This window comes from Anomaloglossus baeobatrachus, chromosome 10 (assembly GCF_048569485.1).
Source record: "Anomaloglossus baeobatrachus isolate aAnoBae1 chromosome 10, aAnoBae1.hap1, whole genome shotgun sequence".
In the NCBI taxonomy this organism is placed as follows: Eukaryota; Metazoa; Chordata; class Amphibia; order Anura; family Aromobatidae; genus Anomaloglossus; species Anomaloglossus baeobatrachus.
This window is the reverse complement of record NC_134362.1, coordinates 195009679-195031891: the sequence shown is the minus strand read 5'-3', so window position 1 is coordinate 195031891 and position 22213 is coordinate 195009679. Positions and strand designations below refer to the sequence as shown.

At 48.1% G+C, this 22213-nt stretch overlaps 1 protein-coding gene and 1 long non-coding RNA gene across 14 annotated transcripts; both read left to right on the top strand.

Annotated features, from left to right (window-relative positions):
• Positions 1-3379: 3379 nt before the first annotated feature.
• Positions 3380-8305, top strand: LOC142254204 (uncharacterized). 13 transcript variants are annotated; one of them, XR_012727202.1, is made up of 4 exons: positions 3380-3456; positions 6166-6765; positions 6834-6901; positions 6978-8305. It is a non-coding gene; the product is annotated as an uncharacterized LOC142254204 (long non-coding RNA). The 13 variants fall into 13 exon arrangements; XR_012727204.1 differs by having other exon boundaries at positions 6166-7215; positions 7338-7404; positions 7510-8305; XR_012727205.1 differs by having other exon boundaries at positions 6166-7595; positions 7684-7748; positions 7899-8305.
• Positions 8306-16470: 8165 nt separating this feature from the next.
• SS18L2 (SS18 like 2) lies at positions 16471-21050 on the top strand. The gene is made up of 3 exons (XM_075325184.1): positions 16471-16605; positions 19459-19535; positions 20744-21050. Exons 1-3 carry the CDS (start codon positions 16477-16479, stop codon positions 20826-20828), a joined length of 291 nt encoding a protein of 96 aa, XP_075181299.1. The 5' UTR covers positions 16471-16476; the 3' UTR covers positions 20829-21050.
• Positions 21051-22213: the final 1163 nt, after the last annotated feature.

Here is a 22213-nt window from a genome sequence, read left to right as displayed (position 1 = left end):
CTCTTTTCCTCCCCCCTGCGCTCTCTTTTCCTCCCCCCTGCGCTCTCTTTTCCTCCCCCCTGCGCTCTCTTTTCCTCCCCCCTGCGCTCTCTTTTCCTCCCCCCTGCGCTCTCTTTTCCTCCCCCCTGCGCTCTCTTTTCCTCCCCCCTGCGCTCTCTTTTCCTCCCCCCTGCGCTCTCTTTTCCTCCCCCCTGCGCTCTCTTTTCCTCCCCCCTCGCTCTCTTTTCCTCCCCCCTCGCTCTCTTTTCCCCCCGCTCGCTCTCTTTCCCCCCCCGCTCGCTCTCTTTCCTCCCCCCTGCGCTCTCTTTTCCTCCCCCCTGCGCTCTCTTTTTCCTCCCCCCTGCGCTCTCTTTTTCCTCCCCCCTGCGCTCTCTTTTTCCTCCCCCCTGCGCTCTCTTTTTCCTCCCCCCTGCGCTCTCTTTTTCCTCCCCCCTGCGCTCTCTTTTTCCTCCCCCCTGCGCTCTCTTTTTTTCCTCCTCCCGCGCTCTCTTTTCCCCCCCTCGCTCTTTCCCCCCCCTCGCTCTTTCCCCCCCGCTTGCTCTCTTTTCCTCCCCCCGCTTGCTCTCTTTTCCTCCCCCCGCTTGCTCTCTTTTCCTCCCCCCGCTTGCTCTCTTTTCCTCCCCCCGCTCGCTCTCTTTTCCTCCCCCCGCTCGCTCGCTCTCTTTTCCCTCGCTCTCTCCTGGCATGGTCAGTACAGAAATCTCTCCATCGTGGAGGGGTGAGAGGGAGTAATAAACATGGAGTCCCTACTGTGTCTGTGTATTTATTTCTAATAAAGTATTTTTCTCTGTGTGGTCTTTTTTTTTTTAACCCTTTATTGGAAATTCTTAATGGCCAGGTCAACCTTGGCCTGACATTTAGAATCTCGGGCTTTATACCAGCGGGTAAAACATAGCTGGTATTAACCCCTTATTACCCAGCATGCCACCTGCCACCAGGGCCACTGGAAGAGTTGGATACAGCGCCAGAAGATGGCGCTTCTATAAAAGCGCCATTTTCTGGGGCGGCTGTGGACTGCAATTCGCAGCGGGGGGCCCAGAAAGTTTGGGCACCCTTCACTGCGGATTCCAATCCCCAGCTGCCTAGTTGTACCTGGCTGGACTCAAAAATTCGGCGAAGCCCATGTCATTTTTTTTTTTTAATTATTTCATGAAATTCATGAAATAAAAAAAAAAAAAAGGGCTTCTCTATATTTTTGGTTCCCAGCCGGGTACAACTAGGCAGCTGGGGGTTGGGGGCAGCCCGTAGCTGCCTGCTGTACCTGGCTAGCATACAAAAATATGGCGAAGCCCACGTCATTTTCTTAAAAACGTTTTCAGGGAAAAACCTTTATAAAAAAAAAAAAAATGCTTCCCTGCATTTCTATTGCCAGTGAAAGTAACACCAAGCAGCGGGGGCTAGCAGCCAGTAGCTGCTTTGGTTACCCTTATCAACAGAAAATGCAGCGGGAGCCCACAAACAATGTGATTTTTTTTTTTTTATTATTTTTAATTAATTTTTTTTTAAAAAAAACGGCATGGGCTTCGCCCATCGAGCACCAGAGCATTTTACTGCTCAATTCATCCCAAGTAATCAGATGACTCCAGTGTCGGCCGATTACTTGTTCTGTGTCCCCCTGCATCCATCGCAGCGTGTACGGGCTGTGAGGTCAGCGGAGTGGAGACAGTGACATGCTCTGCTCTGACACATAGTGTGCTGCATGTCACTATCTTTCTCCACTCTGGCACTTGTAGTGCAGGTGACCGGATGCTGCATGTCACGTTTTTGCCGCGATTTGGTGCCTTTTTTGCTGCGTTTTTGCTCACTGCGTTTTTAATCAGTGCACAATGCCATTAAAGATTGTTGATGAAAAAAATAAAAAAGGTCTGATGTCATTTCCTTATTCAAAATGTTCATTGTATGCAGGAGAGCAGACAGCAGCTGCAGAACTACAAGGCTCAGCATCCTCCATCCAGGACTGTATAGAGTTTTTTACCCAAAAAGAAAAAAAAAATGACGTGGGCTTCGCCATATTTTTGTATGCTAGCCGGGTACAGCAGGCAGGTACGGGCTGCCCCCAACCCCCAGCTGCCTAGTTGTACTCGGCTGGGAACCAAAAATATAGAGAAGCCCTTTTTTTTTTTTAATTATTTCATGAATTTCATGAAATAATTTAAAAAAAAAAATGACGTGAGCTTCGCCTAATTTTGGTGTCCAGCCGGGTACAACTAGGCAGCTGGGGATTGGAATCCACAGTGAAGGGTGCCCATGCTTTCTGGGCACCCCCACTGCGAATTGCAGTCCGCAGCCACCCCAGAAAATGGCGCTTTCATAGAAGCGCCATCTTCTGGCGCTGTATCCAACTCTTCCAGCTGCCCTGATGCCGGGTGGCTAGCCGGGTAATAATGGAGTTAGGACTAGCTGTATATTATCAGCTAGCCCTAAGCCCGAAATTCATGGTGTCACGCCAATATTAGACATGGCCACCATGAATTTCTAGTAATGATAAGAAAAAAAAAAAAACACAACACACAGAAAAATATTTTTATTAGAAATAAAACACAACACAATTAGTGACTCCATCTTTATTGAAATAAACCCCCCTCCGCAGTAATCCTGGGTCAGGGTCCCGCGCCGTCCAATCCGGATCCAATATCATCTGATCGGTTTGCTGGAAGGAAGGCAAAGCGATCAGATGATGTATCAGGATAAAGGATGTGAATCACATCACACATCAGCTGATTGTATAAAAGCCGATTATACAATCAGCAGATGCATCAGTGCAAAAAAAAAAAAAAAATAAATAAATACTCACGTCTGTGCTGATGACCGGCAGCTCCTGGAGCGGAGTCTGATCCTGGCCCATCACTGCAGGAGCTGCCGGTAATCAGCTGATGAAGTCCCCTGACGGCAGGATCAGCTGATAGCCGGCCGGGCAAGAAAAAGCCGGCGAGAATTGATCATCTGATGCGTCAGGTGACTGCATCAGGTGATCCACGGCCAGGTCCTGCAAGCTTCGTGCATGCACCGGGGAGACTGCACACAGCCAGAGCGGCGGGACCGAGACAGGGGCTGGAAGCAGGCATGGCACCCGGACCCTGCAGACAGGTGAGTATGACATACACACTCACATACACACTCACTCACACACTGTATATACGCACACACACACTGTATATACGCACACACACACTGTATATACACGCGCACACACTTTCTTCCCCTGGCTGTGCAGAGCTGCTGTATCTGTGATTTCTCTGAGTGCACATCCACTGGGAAGAGGCAGGGAGGAGGGTTTGGGTGGGAGCAGAGTGGGTGTATTAGACACAATGGGTGTGTTAGATAAGCCAGACACCGCCCTAAAGCCACAAAGAATTCTGGGACTTGTAGGAACTGAACACAGGAAGTCAGAGGAGAGATTAACCCCATCAGAGCTGGAGCCAGCAATGACCGTGTGCTGCTAGTGCACAATGAAAGGTAATTTTGCTGAAAAAACATAATAGATGTGTTGAGGGGCACATATTAGCAAGATTTATCAGAAAAAAAAAAATCAGTTTTGGTAACTGGACAACTTCTTTAATGGGCTCTGGGTGAAGTGCGACCCGGATCGGTCTCCAGGCACTGGGACCGTGCTCCCTCCGCAGCCCCTGGGAATCTGCAGGATAGGAGCTGGGTATCGTCAGGGACAAGGCCCTGCTACTATGAGGTACTCTGTGTCCCCGTGGGGACCGCGCATGGAGCGCTGGTGCCATACACATTACAGCGCTGCTGGGTGTGTTAGTGCGCCGGGCATGGAGCGCTTGTGCCAGACACTTTCCAGCTCTGCTGGGTGTGTTAGTGCACCGGACATGGAGCGCTTGTGCCAGACACTTTCCAGCACTGCTGGGTGTGTTAGTGCGCCGGACATGGAGCGCTTGTGCCAGACACTTTCCAGCACTGCTGGAGGTGTTAGTGCGCCGGGGGACTACCGCGCGGCCGCGCTTATTGCCGGCCGCGCTTATAACTTTAGTCCCCGGCTTCTGCAGCCTAGTGTCGTTTATTCCCGCCCACAGGCCTGCCAGTCAGGGGAGGGGCGGGACGCTGCACGGATCGTCAGCGGAGGGCTGGAGCATACATTAGTATCCTCCCCCCTCCTCACTCAGTACAGTGGGGCACTGGATTCCCGCACTTTTCTTGGGCACGCCCACGGTCTCCTCCTCCCCACAGAACGCCGGCAGCCATTCCTGTCAGCGATTCAGACGCTGGAGAGGAGAGACCACACAGGGAGACCCAGGCAGGGAATCTGGTGACCACACAACCGCTCTGTGCGGTCGGTAAGCAGCACCTGTGGTGCTGGCCCCACTGAGTACCGAAGTGTGTATATATATATATATATAGATATATATATATATATATATATATATATATATATATATATATATATATATATAGGCTTATAGGCTATACATTGCACTGTACGGTCGCTCTGTTGATTTTTGGCTATATACCCTCCTGGTTGTTCTCAGAGGAGACAACATGTCATCTGCAAAAAGCAAGGGTGCCAAAGCACAGGCGTACTTTGCAACCTGTACCTCATGTACAGCTGTACTACCGGCAGGTTCCACTGACCCTCATTGTGTGCAATGCTCGGCCCCTGTGGCATTTACTCAGCCGGAGCCTCTGCTACAGGTGGCCCAGGTGGATCCACCTGCTACCACTGTCCAGGTGACAGGGACGGAGTTTGCAGCCTTTGCTGACAAACTGAAGAAAATATGAACCCCGGCACACTGTATGGTTTCCCACGAGAAAAACGGACACAAGTTCAGTAATCTTGATCTATTTTTTCTTTTTATTGTGAAGAAGATTCGCATAGTAGAAAGTCCACCTCAAGACAACGTTTCGGCATCAAGCCTTCATCTGGTCGGACAATCTGACTTTAATACATTTTACATGTGGAAAAACGTACAGAAAAAAATTGTGAGAATCATAAAGGACATACAGAGTATGAGAAACGACAATAGTACATACGACCTGATTTAGACATATGTGAACACAAGATATAGAGACCAATGTCACACTAAATAAAGTAATTCTGAATAAAGTAGCTTTGTAGTAGACCGTAATAGTCTTCTTCACTACACCAGTAATCATCCAAGACATACCAAGCGGTCCCTACCCATTTCACAGCACACGAGAGTGGATAGATTGGTTAGTGACAATGAGACCAGAGCCAGCAGGCACCAAGAAATGAGTGGGAAATTTATCCAGAGGGGGTATCCCCAGGAAATAGCCGAGAAGACCATAACATCCTCAATGAAAGCACATGACACCAAGAATCGTATTTATTTTATTAACACCTACCATCCTTTTTCTCCCTTACTCAAGAACATTATTCTCAGACACTGGCCGCTTTTGGGAATGTCCTATCCTCACATCCAGGAATTTCATAACCCACCACTAATCTGTTATAAGAAATCTCCAAATCTGAAAAATAAGCTCATTCGGGCAGACATAGGTTCCGCCACCACCTCTCCCCGGCAACGGTTTATTGGTAATCCTCAGTTCGGGACTTTTCCGTGTCTGAGTTGCGCGCAATGTTCCAACGTTACCAGAGGCAACACATTCACGCATCCTAGAACCGGTAGAATCTTTCACATCAAGAATTTTTATACGTGTGACAGTTCATACGTTATTTATTACATCAAGTGTCCGTGCGGTCTCGGATACGTTGGTGAGACTACCCAACATGTCCGAGACCGCATAAACAAACATAAATCCGATATTCGCTGCGGACGTACATTATTACCCATTCCTCATCACTTTTTGACAGTGGCACATAATGTTTCCCAACTTAGATATCAAGTGATTGATCAGGTCTGTGTGAACCGTAGAGGGGGCAATAGAATCAAGCGCCTCCTTGAACTAGAAGCTAGATGGATACACATTTTGGGCACTATGGAACCCCATGGGCTCAATCGAAAATACGAATCAGGTCTCTAAGTGTGACCTCTGTAATGTTCTTTTCATTAATTGTCTTATCATTTCACTATGACTTGCTTTTGTGCTTAGTATACATATAGTACTTGGATCTCTCCCTTTTTTTAGAGATTATAGTACCTATATCTTATTGATCCGATTAACCTTTCTTTTGGTATGTGTTATTGTGCTTTGGATAAATTTCTAATTCTCCTTCCATTTTGTTTACAGAACTATCCGTCCCGTTCATAGGCACCTCTACTATTTTCCACCAGTGCCCTACCCCACCCGATATACCGACGATGGCTTCCTATTATATTGGAGCGGCACAGCACTCTTTCTAGCACCTTTTTCCACCAGAGTATACCGAATCCAATATGCATGCGCTGTTTGCGTTCCACCACCAGCACTTCCTTGCATTCCAAATACCGGATATGACGTACCGCTCCCATGATCCAGGGCACTACAAGCATCCGTGCTGTCTGCGCATGCGCGGCGTGCGGTTCACGCCGACACGCATCACTTCCGCCCAGTCATCACCGGAAGTTACGCCCCTGATTGCACCATCCATTTAAACACGGAGGCTGCGCCGCCATCAGCACAGGACGCACAGAACGCACGATCATCTACACAAGGAGGGTAAGTGGCTCGCCCATACACTTCGGCATCCCCATCTCCTGATCTTATTCATGCTTACTCATAGTCTTCTTCTCCTCTCTCCTGCCTTCCATTTCTTCTTACCTGGCCAGGTCACCCTGCCCAGATACCTTTTTCACATTCGAGGCTCCTACACCCAGATCCTGAACTCGATCCAGCCTTCCACATATAACGGTAATATCTCACTATTAATCCCCTATGTGACAGGATACCTATTCACTATTTTCTATCTTGAGTTACAGACTGGGCCGGACCCTTGGCACTACCAAGAATACGTCTAATCCCCGAATATAGTTTATTTCGTATCAAGGTAGATCCCCCTACTTGGTATACGTTCCAATGGCCCGATTCTCCCACCCTAATTATACCCTTTGTCTCCCGCATAGTGATAATACCGGAAGCATTACCACATTATCTGTGCTGGCATTAACTGACGGCTACACCGGGTGATGTCACTTAATGGTATGTGTGCCCCAACGTGCCTGTTTTTTTTCCAGACAGCACATCTCGTTTAACCCTTATACATTCCCCCTTTTTTAGAATCTATAACTTTGATGTCTGACATACTTTACCATTGGGTTCCTATACCCGTTACTACGTTTACAGCTATCAATTGACTCGCAGGTACGTCATTATGTTTGTCCACTATCGCCAGTGCTTTCATATACCATGTCATCACTGTTCTCACGGACACATACCTTCTCGTATATATGGTCACCCTAACCATAATTTTTCATCTCCCTTAGAGGGATAATACCCGAAACACTATTGTATGACACTACCTGTGTTCAAATCAATAGAGTACTTGACCTGGTATGACCTTTTTATGTTACAAATGTTCCCTTACACCTCATTCCTCTCCAAATGATATGTAGTAACCTGTTACCATATTCTCTCAATTTGTATATTTTCTTCTAGAACCTAATACATTCAAATTCTGACATATCTGACCATTGGATACTCATACCAGTGACTAGGTCTTTAGGTCACAACCCTATCCGCAGGTATACCTAGGTGTCCAGATAGAATCCCCGGCCTTTACATATGCTGCTGTTTTATTGGCTTCACTGATCCAATTCATCTCATCCATAGGATTACCCTATACAACATATTACCTACGCAACGGGTTACGTGCATTAGACCCTGGTCCTTGGCAGGTAGGCATGGCTTTCCCCTTCCACCGTCCTCCCTCTCTTTTTCCCTTCTCTTCCTCCCCCATGTCAATCCATAGATCACACCAAGACATAATCCTTTACTATGGTTTTTTTCTCTTTTTCTCTTTTTCTCGTTCTTCTCTTCCCTCTTAGGCAAACACCCTTTACTAATTCTTTACCATCCTCGTCTCACTGGATGCGGACGTGGATGGGTGAGCATCTTATCCCCCTAATCCTAGACTCCATATAGCACAATACTTTTCACAGACGTTTTTCTAATCCCTCGTAAATGGGTATTCAAAGCTACTTTATTCAGAATTACTTTATTTAGTGTGACATTGGTCTCTATATCTTGTGTTCACATATGTCTAAATCAGGTCGTATGTACTATTGTCGTTTCTCATACTCTGTATGTCCTTTATGATTCTCACAATTTTTTTCTGTACGTTTTTCCACATGTAAAATGTATTAAAGTCAGATTGTCCGACCAGATGAAGGCTTGATGCCGAAACGTTGTCTTGAGGTGGACTTTCTACTATGCGAATCTTCTTCACAATAAAAAGAAAAAATAGATCAAGATTACTGAACTTGTGTCCGTTTTTCTCGTGGGAAACCATACAGTGTGCCGGGGTTCATATTTTCTTCTCTACGATTTTTTCCCAGAGCACCTGTCCTAATAGGTGATGCTAGGTCCTACTCTTTCTTTTGCTGACAAACTGTCTGAGACTATGGATAAATGGTCGGCTAAAATACTGGAAGCATTGCAGTCCAGACCGGTGATTCAGGCCCCGGGCTCTATCCAATCCTTGACCCCTGGTCACCCTCAATTGGAACAGCAAAGTGCCCCGGGGATAACCCATAGGTCCCAGGGTGAGGTCTCTGACACGGACCGCAGTCCCAGGCCGCCCAAGCGGGGTCGCTGGGAAATTCCCTCCACTTCATCACACTGTTCAGGGTCCCAGCAGGGGGACTCTCTGGAGGATGAAGCGGAGGTATCAGATCAGGATTCTGATCCTGAAGCCGCCCTCAACCTAGATACACCTGAAGGTGACGCAGTAGTGAATGACCTTATAGCGACCATCAATCAGGTGTTGGATATTTCTCCCCCAGCTCCTCCAATTGAGGAGTCAGCTTCTCAGGAGAAATTCCGTTTCAGGTTTCCAAAGCGTACATTAAATATGTTTCTGGATCACTCTGACTTCAGAGAGGCAATCCAGAAAAACCGAGACTGTCCAGACAAGCGTTTTTCCAAGCGCCTTAAGGACACACGTTATCCCTTCCCCCCCCCGAGGTTGTCAAGGGCTGGACTCAGTGTCCTAAGGTGGATCCTCCAATCTCCAGACTGGCGGCTAGATCCATAGTTGCAGTGGAAGACGGGGCTTCACTCAAAGATGCCACTGACAGACAGATGGAACTATGGTTGAAATCCATCTATGAAGCTATAGGCGCGTCTTTTGCTCCAGCATTCGCTACCGTATGGGCACTCCAAGCTATTTCAGCTTGTCAGGCGCAGATTCATGCAGTAACACGTACATCTGCCCCGCAAGTGGTGTCCTTAACCAATCAGGCGTCGGCGTTTGCGTCCTACGCCATTAATGCTATCCTGGACTCGGTGAGCCGTACGGCGGTAGCATCCGCCAATTCGGTGGTACTCCGCAGGGCCATGTGGCTACGTGAATGGAAGGCAGACTCTGCTTCCAAAAAGTTCTTAACCGGTTTGCCATTGGCTGGCGACCGCTTGTTTGGTGAACGATTGGATGAAATCATTAAACAATCCAAGGGAAAGGACTCATCCTTACCCCAGTCTAAACCAAACAGACCTCAACAACGGAAGGTACAATCCAGGTTTCGGTCCTTTCGGTCCGCGGGCAGATCTCAATTTTCCTCGTCCAAAAGGCCTCAGAAAGATCAGAGGAACTCCGATGCATGGCGGTCTAAGTCACGTCCTAAAAATACCGCCGGAGGAACCGCTCCCAAAGCGGCCTCATCATGACTTTCGGCCTCCTCACACCGCATCCTCGGTCGGTGGCAGGCTCGCCCGCTTTTGCGACACCTGGCTGCCACAAGTAAAAGACCGATGGGTGAGAGACATTCTATCTCACGGTTACAGGATAGAGTTCAACTCTCGTCCTCCTACTCGTTTCTTCAGAACATCTCCACCCCCCCGACAGAGCCGAGGCTCTTATGCAGGCGGTAGGCACCCTGAAGGCGGAAGGAGTGGTGATCCCGGTTCCTCTTCAGCAACGGGGTCACGGTTTTTACTCCAACTTGTTCGTGGTGCCAAAAAAGGACGGATCCTTCCGTCCCGTTCTGGACCTAAAGCTGCTCAACAAGCATGTGAAAACCAGGCGGTTCCGGATGGAATCACTCCGCTCCGTCATCGCCTCAATGTCCCAAGGAGATTTCCTGGCATCAATAGACATCAAAGATGCTTATCTCCACGTCCCGATTGCGCCAGAGCATCAGCGCTTCCTGCGCTTCGCCATAGGGGACGAACACCTTCAGTTCGTGGCACTACCTTTTGGCCTGGCAACAGCCCCACGGGTCTTCACAAAGGTCATGTCAACAGTGGTGGCAATCCTACACTCTCAGGGACACTCGGTGATCCCTTACTTAGACGATCTACTTGTCAAGGCACCCTCTCAAGGGGCATGCCAACACAGCCTGAACATTGCTCTGGAGACTCTCCAGAGTTTCGGGTGGATCATCAATTTTCCAAAGTCAAATCTGACACCGGCCCAATCACTGACATATCTTGGCATGGAGTTTCATACTCTCTCAGCGATAGTGAAGCTTCCGCTGAACAAACAGCGTTCACTACAGACAGGGGTGCAATCTCTCCTTCATGGTCAGTCACACCCCTTGAGGCGCCTCATGCACTTCCTAGGGAAGGTGGTGGCAGCAATGGAGGCAGTTCCTTTTGCGCAGTTTCATCTGCGCCCACTTCAATGGGACATTCTCCGCAAATGGGACAGGAAGTCGACGTCCCTCGACAGGAACGTCTCCCTTTCTCGGGCAGCCAAAGCTTCCCTTCAGTGGTGGCTTCTTCCCACTTCTCTGTCGAAGGGGAAATCCTTCCTGCCCCCATCCTGGGCTGTGGTCACGACGGACGCGAGCCTGTCAGGGTGGGGAGCGGTCTTTCTCCACCACAGGGCTCAGGGGACTTGGACTCAGACAGAGTCCTCCCTTCAGATCAATGTTCTGGAGATAAGGGCAGTGTATCTAGCCTTAAAGGCGTTCCAGCCGTGGCTGGAAGGCAAACAGATCCGAATTCAGTCAGACAACTCCACAGCGGTGGCATACATCAACCACCAAGGCGGGACACGCAGTCGGCAAGCCTTCCAGGAAGTTCGGCGGATTCTGCTGTGGGTGGAAGCCACAGCCTCCACCATATCCGCAGTTCACATCCCGGGCGTAGAAAACTGGGAAGCAGACTTTCTCAGTCGCCAGGGCATGGACGCAGGGGAATGGTCCCTTCACCCGGACGTGTTTCAGGAGATCTGTTGCCGCTGGGGCATGCCGGACGTCGACCTAATGGCGTCCCGGCACAACAACAAGGTCCCGACGTTCATGGCACGGTCTCAAGATCACAGAGCTCTGGCGGCAGACGCCTTAGTTCAGGATTGGTCGCAGTTTCAACTCCCTTATGTGTTTCCTCCTCTGGCACTGTTGCCCAGAGTGTTACGCAAGATCAGGGCCGACTGCCGCCGCGCCATCCTCGTCGCTCCAGACTGGCCGAGGAGGTCGTGGTACCCGGATCTGTGGCATCTCACGGTCGGCCAACCGTGGGCACTACCAGACCGGCCAGACTTGCTGTCTCAAGGGCCGTTTTTCCATCTGAATTCTGCGGCCCTCAACCTGACTGTGTGGCCATTGAGTCCTGGATCCTAGCGTCTTCAGGATTATCTCAAGAGGTCATTGCCACCATGAGACAGGCTAGGAAACCAATGTCCGCCAAGATCTACCACAGGACGTGGAAAATATTCCTGTCGTGGTGCTCTGCTCAGGGTGTTTCTCCCTGGCCGTTTACCTTGCCCACTTTTCTGTCCTTCCTTCAATCCGGATTAGAAAAGGGTTTGTCACTAGGCTCCCTTAAGGGACAAGTCTCTGCGCTCTCTGTCTTTTTTCAGAAGCGCCTAGCCAGACTTCCACAGGTACGCACGTTCCTGCAGGGGGTTTGTCACATCGTACCTCCTTACAAGCGTCCGTTAGAACCCTGGGATCTGAACAGGGTGCTGATGGCTCTTCAGAAACCACCGTTCGAGCCAATGAGGGATATCTCTCTCTCACGCCTTTCGCAGAAAGTGGTTTTCCTAGTAGCAGTCACTTCACTTCGGAGAGTGTCTGAGCTAGCTGCACTGTCATGCAAAGCCCCCTTCCTGGTGTTTCACCAGGACAAGGTGCTTCTGCGTCCGGTTCCGGAATTTCTCCCTAAGGTGGTATCCCCCTTTCATCTCAATCAGGATATCTCCTTACCCTCTTTTTGTCCTCATCCAGTTCACCAATGTGAAAAGGATTTGCACTTGTTAGATCTGGTGAGAGCACTCAGATTCTACATTTCTCGTACGGCGCCCCTGCGCCGCTCGGATGCACTCTTTGTCCTTGTCGCTGGCCAGCGTAAAGGGATACAAGCTTCCAAATCAACCCTGGCTCGGTGGATCAAGGAACCAATTCTCGAGGCTTATCGTTCCTCCGGGCTTCCGGTTCCCTCAGGGCTGAAGGCCCATTCTACCAGGGCCGTGGGCGCGTCCTGGGCTTTGCGGCACCAGGCTACGGCTCAGCAGGTGTGTCAGGCGGCTACCTGGTCGAGCCTGCACACTTTCACGAAACACTATCAGGTGCATACCTATGCTTCGGCAGATGCCAGCCTAGGTAGGCGAGTCCTTCAGGCGGCAGTTGCCCACCTGTAGGACGGAGCCGGTTGCGGCTCTATTATGAGGTATTATTTAACCACCCAGGGACTGCTTTTGGACGTCCCAATGGTCTGGGTCTCCCAATGGAGCGACAAAGAAGAAGGGAATTTTGTTTACTTACCGTAAATTCCTTTTCTTCTAGCTCCAATTGGGAGACCCAGCACCCGCCCCTGTTTTTTGTGTACACATGTTGTTCATGTTGAATGGTTTCAGTTCTCCGATATTCCTTCGGATTGAATTTACTTTAAACCAATTATAATTTTTTCCTCCTTCTTGCTTTTGCACCAAAACTGAGGAGCCCGTGAGCACGGGGGGGTGTATAGGCAGAAGGGGAGGGGCTTTACACTTTTAGTGCAATACTTTGTGTGGCCTCCGGAGGCATAGCTATACACCCAATTGTCTGGGTCTCCCAATTGGAGCTAGAAGAAAAGGAATTTACGGTAAGTAAACAAAATTCCCTTCTTTATTTATATATCAAAAGTTTAAGAACACATACAGAATACAACACAGTGCATACATATTAAACACCAAAGAGAAATGAGACCCAATCTAGGACAAATCTTCCCAAAAATAGCAAATATTATATTCTAATCACCATAAATAGCCAAAGGATTGTAGCAATTGATATAGGCAGACCAAAAACAGAACTGTTATTGGAAGCTCAGGTTGAAAGAATCATTCTATAGTCAAAAACAAGTGCATTGCTCCATACACAGAAAGTTCCTATTATGGTGGTTCCTTATCTAATAAATGGAAGAAGAGAACATTGCCCGACGCGCGTGTCGCTATGGTAGCTTCATCAGGGGCGGTGGGTGACACCATGCGGGTTGTGTGCTTCATACATAACTGCATGTGTCGGCATGGTGTCGCGCTTCCACTGTAAATGAATGTAACTGTACTACATGTGTGCCGGATCCGGCAAGATACCGAATATGTGAAACCGGCCTAAGAGCTGAGTGGAGTGGCACTTTCCCTGTGGCTATTAACCGGTTAAATGTGGCTGTGCATCTCTAGACAGTGGCATTTAAAGTGCACTAGCCGGGGGGTGCGCTGTTCCATCCCCCATATTGGCGCTACCGCAATGTGATCGCAAGATGCTCGGGGTTCTGTTGAAGAGCCCGATAGCAGTCATCTCGGTGATCCTGTGAAAGCCAGCACATGGCCGGCGTTCATAGGAGACCGATGGAAATTTTAACCCCGCTCTTTACAGTTATTCACCAAAAAAACTGCCTCCATTAAAGCGAATGGAGCTGGGAGCCACAGTGCAGCCAGAACTTCAGAAGAATGCGCAGCCACGCCCTTATATGGAATGTTGGCGTGTCACAATGTAGCCAGGGAAAGAGACAGACACAGACAGGGAAAGAGGCAGACACAGATGGTAAGAAACAGACAAAGAGACAGACACAGGGAAAGAGACACAGGGAAAGAGACACAGGGAAAGAGACACAGGGAAAGAGACACAGGGAAAGAGACACAGGGAAAGAGACACAGGGAAAGAGACACAGGGAAAGAGACACAGGGAAAGAGACACAGGGAAAGAGATATAGACAGAGGGGGAGACAGACATTATTACATTTCTATCTGTTTTGTGGTGTTTGTGTGCAGAATACATTTTTGTTAATACATTCTATTTTGTTAACAGCAGTTATTAACCCTGGAGAAGCCGGGCAGTACAGCTAGTTCTGTATATAGGAGAAATCACACAAATGATGGTTCAAGTCCCCTAAGGGAACTATTACATTCAATACAAAGTAGAAAATAAAGTTTAAAAAAAAATATAGAAAAGTTCAAATCACCCCCTTGTACCACATTATTATAGCACCATTTATTACATGGTTCTTTACAAGTGAAATAGAAAAAAAAAAATCTGGTATTGCTGTGTTTGGAAAAGTGTGATCTATTAAAATATAAAATAAATTAATCTGATCTGTAAACAACGTAACAAGAAAAAAATAAGAATCCAAACTCCAATATTGCAGTTTTTCAGCCGCCCTAATAGAAAAAAAAGAAATAGAAAATAATGTCAATAGAAACATCAGCTTGGGATATAATAAAAAAGAAGACCCTGCACAGCTCCATATCCCAAAAATAGAAACATTACAGCTCTTGGAAAGTTGTGATACAAACAAGATTTTTAAAAACAAAAAAAGTTAAATTTCTATTTTCACCACTTAGATAACAAACATGTATGTTTTTTGTTTATGTAATCGTACTGATCTGGAGAATCAATAGTGCCCGGTCAGTTTTATGAGAAAATAAATACTCTTTAAAAAAAAAAAGCTGAATTTCACTTTTTTTTTTTCTGCTATTTCGCCACGTTTGGAATATTTCCCCCCCCCCTCTTACCATTACATCATATGATAAATTATGTCATAGAAAAGTGCAACTAATCCTGCAAAAAATAAGCCGTCAAATGGCTGTATCGATGGGAGAGAAAAAAAATAAAATTAAAATATTATGGCTCTTAGAGGGGGAGGAAACAACGCCTGGTTCTTAAGGGGTTAAAGTAATTTTGTAAAAATAAAAGGTTAAATAACCAAAATGAATTTTTTGCAATTTTACTTTTTTTTTTTTTGTTGCTTTATTCATTTGGGGTTTTTTTTTTGTTTTTTTTTTCCAATTTGTGCTTTTTTCAGTCTTTTATTAATTTTAACCTTTTTTTTCTTTTACTATTCCCCCCCAGTTGCTCCTTTTTTAAAGTTTCTTATTTATTAATTAATTTTATTTTTACCTTTTTTTTTTTCTTTTACTATTCCCCATCCCCCCCCATTTGCGCCTTTTTCAAAGTCTCTTATTTAAAAATAAAATTAATAAATAAGAGACTTTGAAAAAGGCGCAAATGGGGGGGAATAGTAAAAGAAAAAAAAAGTAAAAATAAAATTAATACCTTTTTTTTTCTCTCCTATTATCCCCCCCCACCACCACATTTGCGCCTTTTTCAAAGTCTCTTATTTAAAAATAAAATTAATAAATATGAGACTTTGAAAAAGGCGCAAAAAGGGGGGGGGGGAATAGTAAAAGAAAAAAAAAAGGTAAAAAAAAATACCTTTTTTTTTTTTTCTCCTACTATTCCCCCCCACACATTTGCACCTTTTTCAAAGTCTCTTATTTATTAATTTTATATTTACCTTTTTTTTCTTTTACTATTCCCCCCCCCCCCCCCCATTGGCGCATTCTTTAAAGTCTTTTATTTATTAATTTTATTTTTACCTTATTTTTTTCCCCATTTGCGCCTTTTTCAAAGTCTCTTATGTATTAATTTTCGTCTTCCCCCTCATTTCTGGCACATTTTGGAGTTTTCAGGAGCCTCGTCATCTGCGCCTTTCTGCCCAGTTGGGGGGGGGTTTCTTGCTCCCCCCACTTTCCTCCCTGCAGCGGTTTACACTATTTTTTTTTTCACAAATTTTAGTGAAATTTAAATTTTTGCAATAGTCAGAAATAGAGATAATGGGGGTGGGGGGGGGGGGTACAGCGCAGCGGAATGAGATAAAGGGTGGGGGGGTACAGCGCAGCGGAATGAGATAAAGGGGGGGGGGGGTACAGCGCAGCGGAATGAAACATGCAAAAATAATTATATTTTTTTTAAACCCAAATGCATGAAATTAAGTAAAAAATAAAATAAGGCAAATGACGAATGAGGGATTTCCGGCAGCGGGGAAGTGCATGCTGGGAGTTGTAGTTTTTTCAGCCCGTAGCGCTGACTGACGCTTCTGTTGTGACTGGAGAACGCGGCGGCCGGAAGTCTTAATAGCGAGACATCACCTGACTAGATTGCGTTATCGCCACGCCCCTTGCGATGACGTCAGTAAAGCGCCGGCATGCGTGACGTCTTGTGCGTGCGCCGGAAGTGCGAAGAACGACTCCGGGTGAAAAAAAAAATGTCTCTCGTGTTTGTTCCGGAGAGGCTCCGGGGCCGAGCGCAGATCCCGGAGGATAACGTGCAGCGGGTGAGAGAGCGGAGCTGGAGAAGTGTATATATCTGTATCTCCGCATAGGGCGCGGATATGTTATACTGTGACGTCATCACCAGTCACGAGGAGGGGGATTATTTAAAAACAGGAGTTTTCTAGCTCTAAACTGCCCCTGTCCCCCGGTTGCAGTTTTAAAACCAAAATTTGCTTTTTTTTTTTACCCTCCCCAGGTCCAGTGCTGACTCTCCACTGCAGCTCCCTGTAATTAGCGTCTGCAGCGCTGCGGCCAGTCAGTGAGCTCAGCATCTTGTGCCATCAGCTCAGTGATTGGCTGCAGTGTTATTGATGTGATGTCGCACTGCAGCCAATCAGTGAGCTCAGTGTCTTGTGTTGTCATTACAGCGATTGGCTGCAGCGTTACCAATGTGATGTCAGTGCTGCAGCCAGTCAATGACCTCAGTGTCTTGTGCTGTCAGCTCAGTTATTGGTTGCAGCGGTCTTGATGTGATGTCCGCACTGCAGCCAGTCAGTCTCTAGTGCTGTCAGCTCACCGATTGGCCGCAGCACTTACATCACATCGATAACACTGCAGCCAGTCAGTGAGTTCAGTCTCTAGTGCTGTCAGCTCACCGATTGGCCTCAGCAGTTACATCACATCGAAAACACTGCAGCCAGTCAGTAAGCTCAGCGTTTTGTGCCATCAGCGATTGGCAACAGTGTTCTCAATGTGATACCAGTGCTGCTACCATTCAGTGAGCTCTGCGTTTTGCGCTGTCTGTGATTGGCTGCAGCATTATCGATGTGATGCCAGCACTGCGGCCATTCGGTGAGCTGCATCTTGTGCTGTCGCCTCAGTGATTGGCTGTAGTGTTATCAATGTGATGTCAACACTCTGGCCAGTCAATAACCTCAGTGTCTTGTACCGTCAACTTAGCGATTGGCTGCAGCGTTATCAATGTGATGTCAGCACTGTGGCCAGTCAATAACCTGTGTCTTGTACCATCAAGTTAGCGATTGGCTGCAGCGTTATCAATGTGATGTCAGCACTGTGGCCAGTCAATAACCTCAGTGTCTTGTACCGTCAACTTAGCGATTGGCTGCAGCGTTATCAATGTGATGTCAGCACTGTGGCCAGTCAATAACCTCAGTGTCTTGTACCGTCAACTTAGCGATTGGCTGCAGCGTTATCAATGTGATGTCAGCACTGTGGCCAGTCAATAACCTCAGTGTCTTGTAACCGTCAACTTAGCGATTGGCTGCAGCGTTATCAATGTGATGTCAGCACTGTGGCCAGTCAATAACCTCAGTGTCTTGTACCGTCAACTTAGCGATTGGCTGCAGCGTTATCAATGTGATGTCAGCACTGTGGCCAGTCAATAACCTCAGTGTCTTGTACCGTCAACTTAGCGATTGGCTGCAGCGTTATCAATGTGATGTCAGCACTGTGGCCAGTCAATAACCTCAGTGTCTTGTAACCGTCAACTTAGCGATTGGCTGCAGCGTTATCAATGTGATGTCAGCACTGTGGCCAGTCAATAACCTCAGTGTCTTGTACCGTCAACTTAGCGATTGGCTGCAGCGTTATCAATGTAACATCAGTGTTGCAGACAACAACAGATACAGGGGGCAGCGTCAAAGATTTGACATTACTCACCCTCCCCAGGTCCAGTTGTGTCTTTTGCAGTTAAGAGGCGAAAGGTTTTCCAAAACTAGAAAACCCCTTTTAAGCCGACCTCTTCTGCATTAGGGGTAAGCAGTAGCCAGCGACGTTGTGTTCCTGTAAACAGGTTACGCGAACGCAACGGCGCAGAAAAGGACGACTCGGGGGAAATTTACACTAAATTTTATACAAACAGAGAAATAGTGCCCCGAGTGTTCGATCTGGGAACAGCAGCGGTGCCGATAAAACAGATAATAGAATAGGAGATTTGGCGATGCAGGTACACAGAGGATACAGCGGGTTATTACACATCATCACTGGTATCGTCAACGTCTCAGTCTCTACCAGGAAAGAGTCAGCGTCCACAACTAAAGTATAAAACAGAATGCAGACCCAGCCCCCTCTCCCCCTTGCGCCATTTTCCGAAACACGTAGCGTTCTCATTTTTCTGGATCTATGGCTCAGTGACGGCTTATTTTTTTGCGTCTCGAGCTGACGTTTCTAACGGTACCATTTTTGCGCAGATGCTACGTTTTGATCACCTGTTATTGCATTTTGCGCAAAACTTGCGGCGACCAAAAAAAAGTTAATTTTGGCGTTTGGTAAACGGCGTAACGGCAAAAAAATTCCAATCAGATGAATGATTTTACATTTTGATAAATCGGCATTTCTGAACGCAGCAATACCAAATATGTGTATATTTATTTTTTTAACCCTTTAATTTTCAATGGGGTGAAAGGGGGGGTGATTTGAACTTTTAGGGGTTTTTTTTTAACGTTTTCTTTTACTTTTTTTATTTTACTAGTCCCCCTAGGGGATGAACAATCCGGATCGCTCTGCACTATCTGTAGATCTCAGCTACAGAGCTGAGAACTGCAGATATGCTGCTTTACTCTCAGTGCCGGAAGTATGCCGGAGAAAGCATGATCAGGTCATTGTGTTGTGCATAAATTTGCAGGGCTCCGGTCCTGTGGTCTGTGGACCCCCATCTATCTGGATATTGTTTTGCCTTGTACAGCGGAGGCGCCCGGGGTTCCCTCAGATTGGTGTCTGTTTACATGGTTGCGGCCACTGGACCAGGGTGCTGTAAATGTATTCACACATCGCCAGTATTTATCTTAATAAATCCGAGCTGTAATACCAGACACAACCTGTAGATGGCGTAACACGGTTTCTTAAATCCCGGTCATTGCGTGCACCGTTCTTACATTTTGTCTCTATTTCTGCAGCTGCTGGAAGAAAATGATCAACTCATTCGCTGCATCGTGGAATATCAGAACAAGGGCCGAGCGGTGGAGTGTTCACAGTAAGTGTTATTTAAAGGGGTTATCCGGCTTATTGGGTGGCTCAGTGGTTAGCACTGCAATCTTGCAGCGCTGGGGTCTTGGGTTCAAATCCCACCAAGGACAACATCTGAAAGGAGTTTGTATGTTCTCCCCGTGTTTGCGTGGGTTTCCCCCAGGTTCTCCGGTTTCCTCCCACACTCCAAAAACATACAGATAGGGACTCTAGAATGTGAGCCCCAATGGGGACAGTGTTACCAATGTATGTAAAGTGCTGTATAAATGAATACAATTATTATTTAGCCTTTTTCTTGTCATTACACTATTGCGCTACATTGGGGCAGGTAAGTACATAGTCACTACCTACCTGCCCTGCTGTCAGCCCCTCTCCCCGTAGCTCAGAGCGGTCATGTGACCGCTCCTTCCGGGGTTTTTGCTGCTTCCTGTGATGTCACGACGACAGGGTGGGAGCTTATGATCGCCTTGTCAACTGGAATCAGAGCTGACATTATGTAGCTGCCCTGCTGGGTGGGTATATGGTGCCGGAGTCCCTGCCCCTTCCACATATTCCATAGTGCAGGAGTATCGCTGCATACAGCCCCCATGCTCCTGGTGGCCCCCTTGCTGAACGCTGCCTGTGCTGTATATCAGATGACAGATTCCTGGGCACTTTGCAAAGCCGAGCTCTGTATACTGCTACTGCAATAATCTGCTGTTGGCCTCTGATTGGGCAGTGGCTGATCATAGTTGTATACAGCCCTCCCATCTGCGCAGCGCCCGGCAATCAGTCATCTGATATACAGCGCTGTCCGCTGCGGACCCTGATGCGGCTTGTGGCCTGTGCAGGGGAAAAGACGCTGCTGGGTAACTTGGTGCAAATCAACTCATCTGTACTCTGTGGCCACTGGATCAGAACCGCAGAACCGTTTCCTACCGGACGCCATCCGCGGCTCCTCTGTTAGCCAACTTGACACACAGTCAATATTGTGGTCGTGGGCATATCTGCTCGGGAGCACAAGGCCACCAGGGACTGATGTGTTAGGATACTCTCTTATGATCAGGATGGTATCTGTAGTGTGCACTAAAGGCTGCTCCTACTGTAAACACCAAGAAACAATCTGCCCCCCACTGATTATTTCTCTATTTCCATTCACTGCAGATTTCCTTATTTAACATGATTAGGACTGCTCAGTGGTTGTCAGGTCGTTCACATTTTCTTTTCTTTTCCCAGGTACCAGCAGGTTCTGCACCGAAACCTCATCTATTTGGCCACGATAGCCGATGCCACAGCGCCATCACCCGAAAAACAGACGTGAATCCACATGCAGTTATATTTATACCCTGTCCTCCATTGTACCAGTTAGAGTGATGTAGTTCCAGTTTTTCTCCACAGGGTGGTGCTAGAGATCAGCAGTTTCATATCTCCTCTGAGACTTGTAGTGCACCAATTTATGTCAAGCCTCCTCATCTCTGCACACGTGTATTATAGATGTTGCATTAGGTTATGTTTAATTCTTTTTAATAAAAATGGTTCCAGAGATGGGTGAGACTCGTTCATTCAGAATACCTCCTCCCTGCCCCTCATTGATGGTCTCCCCCTATTATCCGACCCATGGGTCATTATTTGCCACTATGCGGTATCCGACGAGGGGAAAAGGGGAGAGGGGAAAGGGAGGGTGAGGAGAGGGGAGGGGATGGGAAAGGGAGGGTGAGGAGAGGGGAGGGGATGGGAAAGGGAGGGTGAGGAGAGGGGAGGGGATGGGAAAGGGAGGGTGAGGAGAGGGGAGGGGATGGGAAAGGGAGGGTGAGGAGAGGGGAGGGGATGGGAAAGGGAGGGTGAGGAGAGGGGAGGAGATGGGAAAGGGAGGGTGAGGAGAGGGGAGGAGAGGGGAAAGGGAGGGTGAGGAGAGGGGAGGAGAGGGGAAAGGGAGGGTGAGGAGAGGGGAAAGGGAGGAGAGGGGAAAGGGAGGGTGAGGAGAGGGGAAAGGGAGGGTGAGGAGAGGGGAAAGGGAGGGTGAGGGGAAAGGGAGGGTGAGGGGAAAGGGAGGGTGAGGGGAAAGGGAGGGTGAGGGGAAAGGGAGGGTGAGGGGAAAGGGAGGGTGAGGGGAAAGGGAGGGGATGGGAAAGGGAGGGTGAGGAGAGGGGAAAGGGAAGAGGAGAGGGGAAAGGGAGGGTGAGGAGAGGGGAAAGGGAGGGTGAGGAAAGGGGAAAGGGAGGAGAGGGGAAAGGGGAAAGGGAGGGTGAGGAGAGGAGAGGGGAAAGGGAGGGTGAGGAGAGGGGAAAGGGAGGGTGAGGAGAGGGGAAAGGGAGGGTGAGGAGAGGGGAAAGGGAGGGTGAGGAGAGGGGAAAGGGAGGGTGAGGAGAGGGGAAAGGGAGGGTGAGGAGAGGGGAAAGGGAGGGTGAGGAGAGGGGAAAGGGAAGAGGGGATGGGAAAGGGAGGGTGAGGAGAGGGGAAAGGGAAGAGGAGAGGGGAAAGGGAGGGTGAGGAGAGGGGAGGGGAAAGGGAGGGTGAGGAGAGGGGAAAGGGAAGGGAAAGGGAGGGTGAGGAGAGGGGAAAGGGAGGGTGAGGGGAAAGGGAGGGTGAGGAGAGAGGAGGAGAGAGGAGGGGAGGGGAAAGGGAAGAGGAGAGGAGAGGGGAAAGGGAAGAGGAGAGGAGAGGGGAAAGGGAAGAGGAGAGGAAAGGGGAGAGGAGAGGGGAGAG

What these genes read in the sequence shown, in the direction of transcription:
- SS18L2 (XM_075325184.1), top strand. Translation starts at nt 16,477, where the DNA reads ATGCGTGACGTCTTGTGCGTGCGCCGGAAGTGCGAAGAACGACTCCGG. An exon ending in CGGAGGATAACGTGCAGCGG is followed by an intron (nt 16,606 to 19,458) that starts GTGAGAGAGCGG and finishes CTATTTCTGCAG; the next exon opens with CTGCTGGAAGAAAATGATCA. An exon ending in CGAGCGGTGGAGTGTTCACA is followed by an intron (nt 19,536 to 20,743) that starts GTAAGTGTTATT and finishes TTCTTTTCCCAG; the next exon opens with GTACCAGCAGGTTCTGCACC.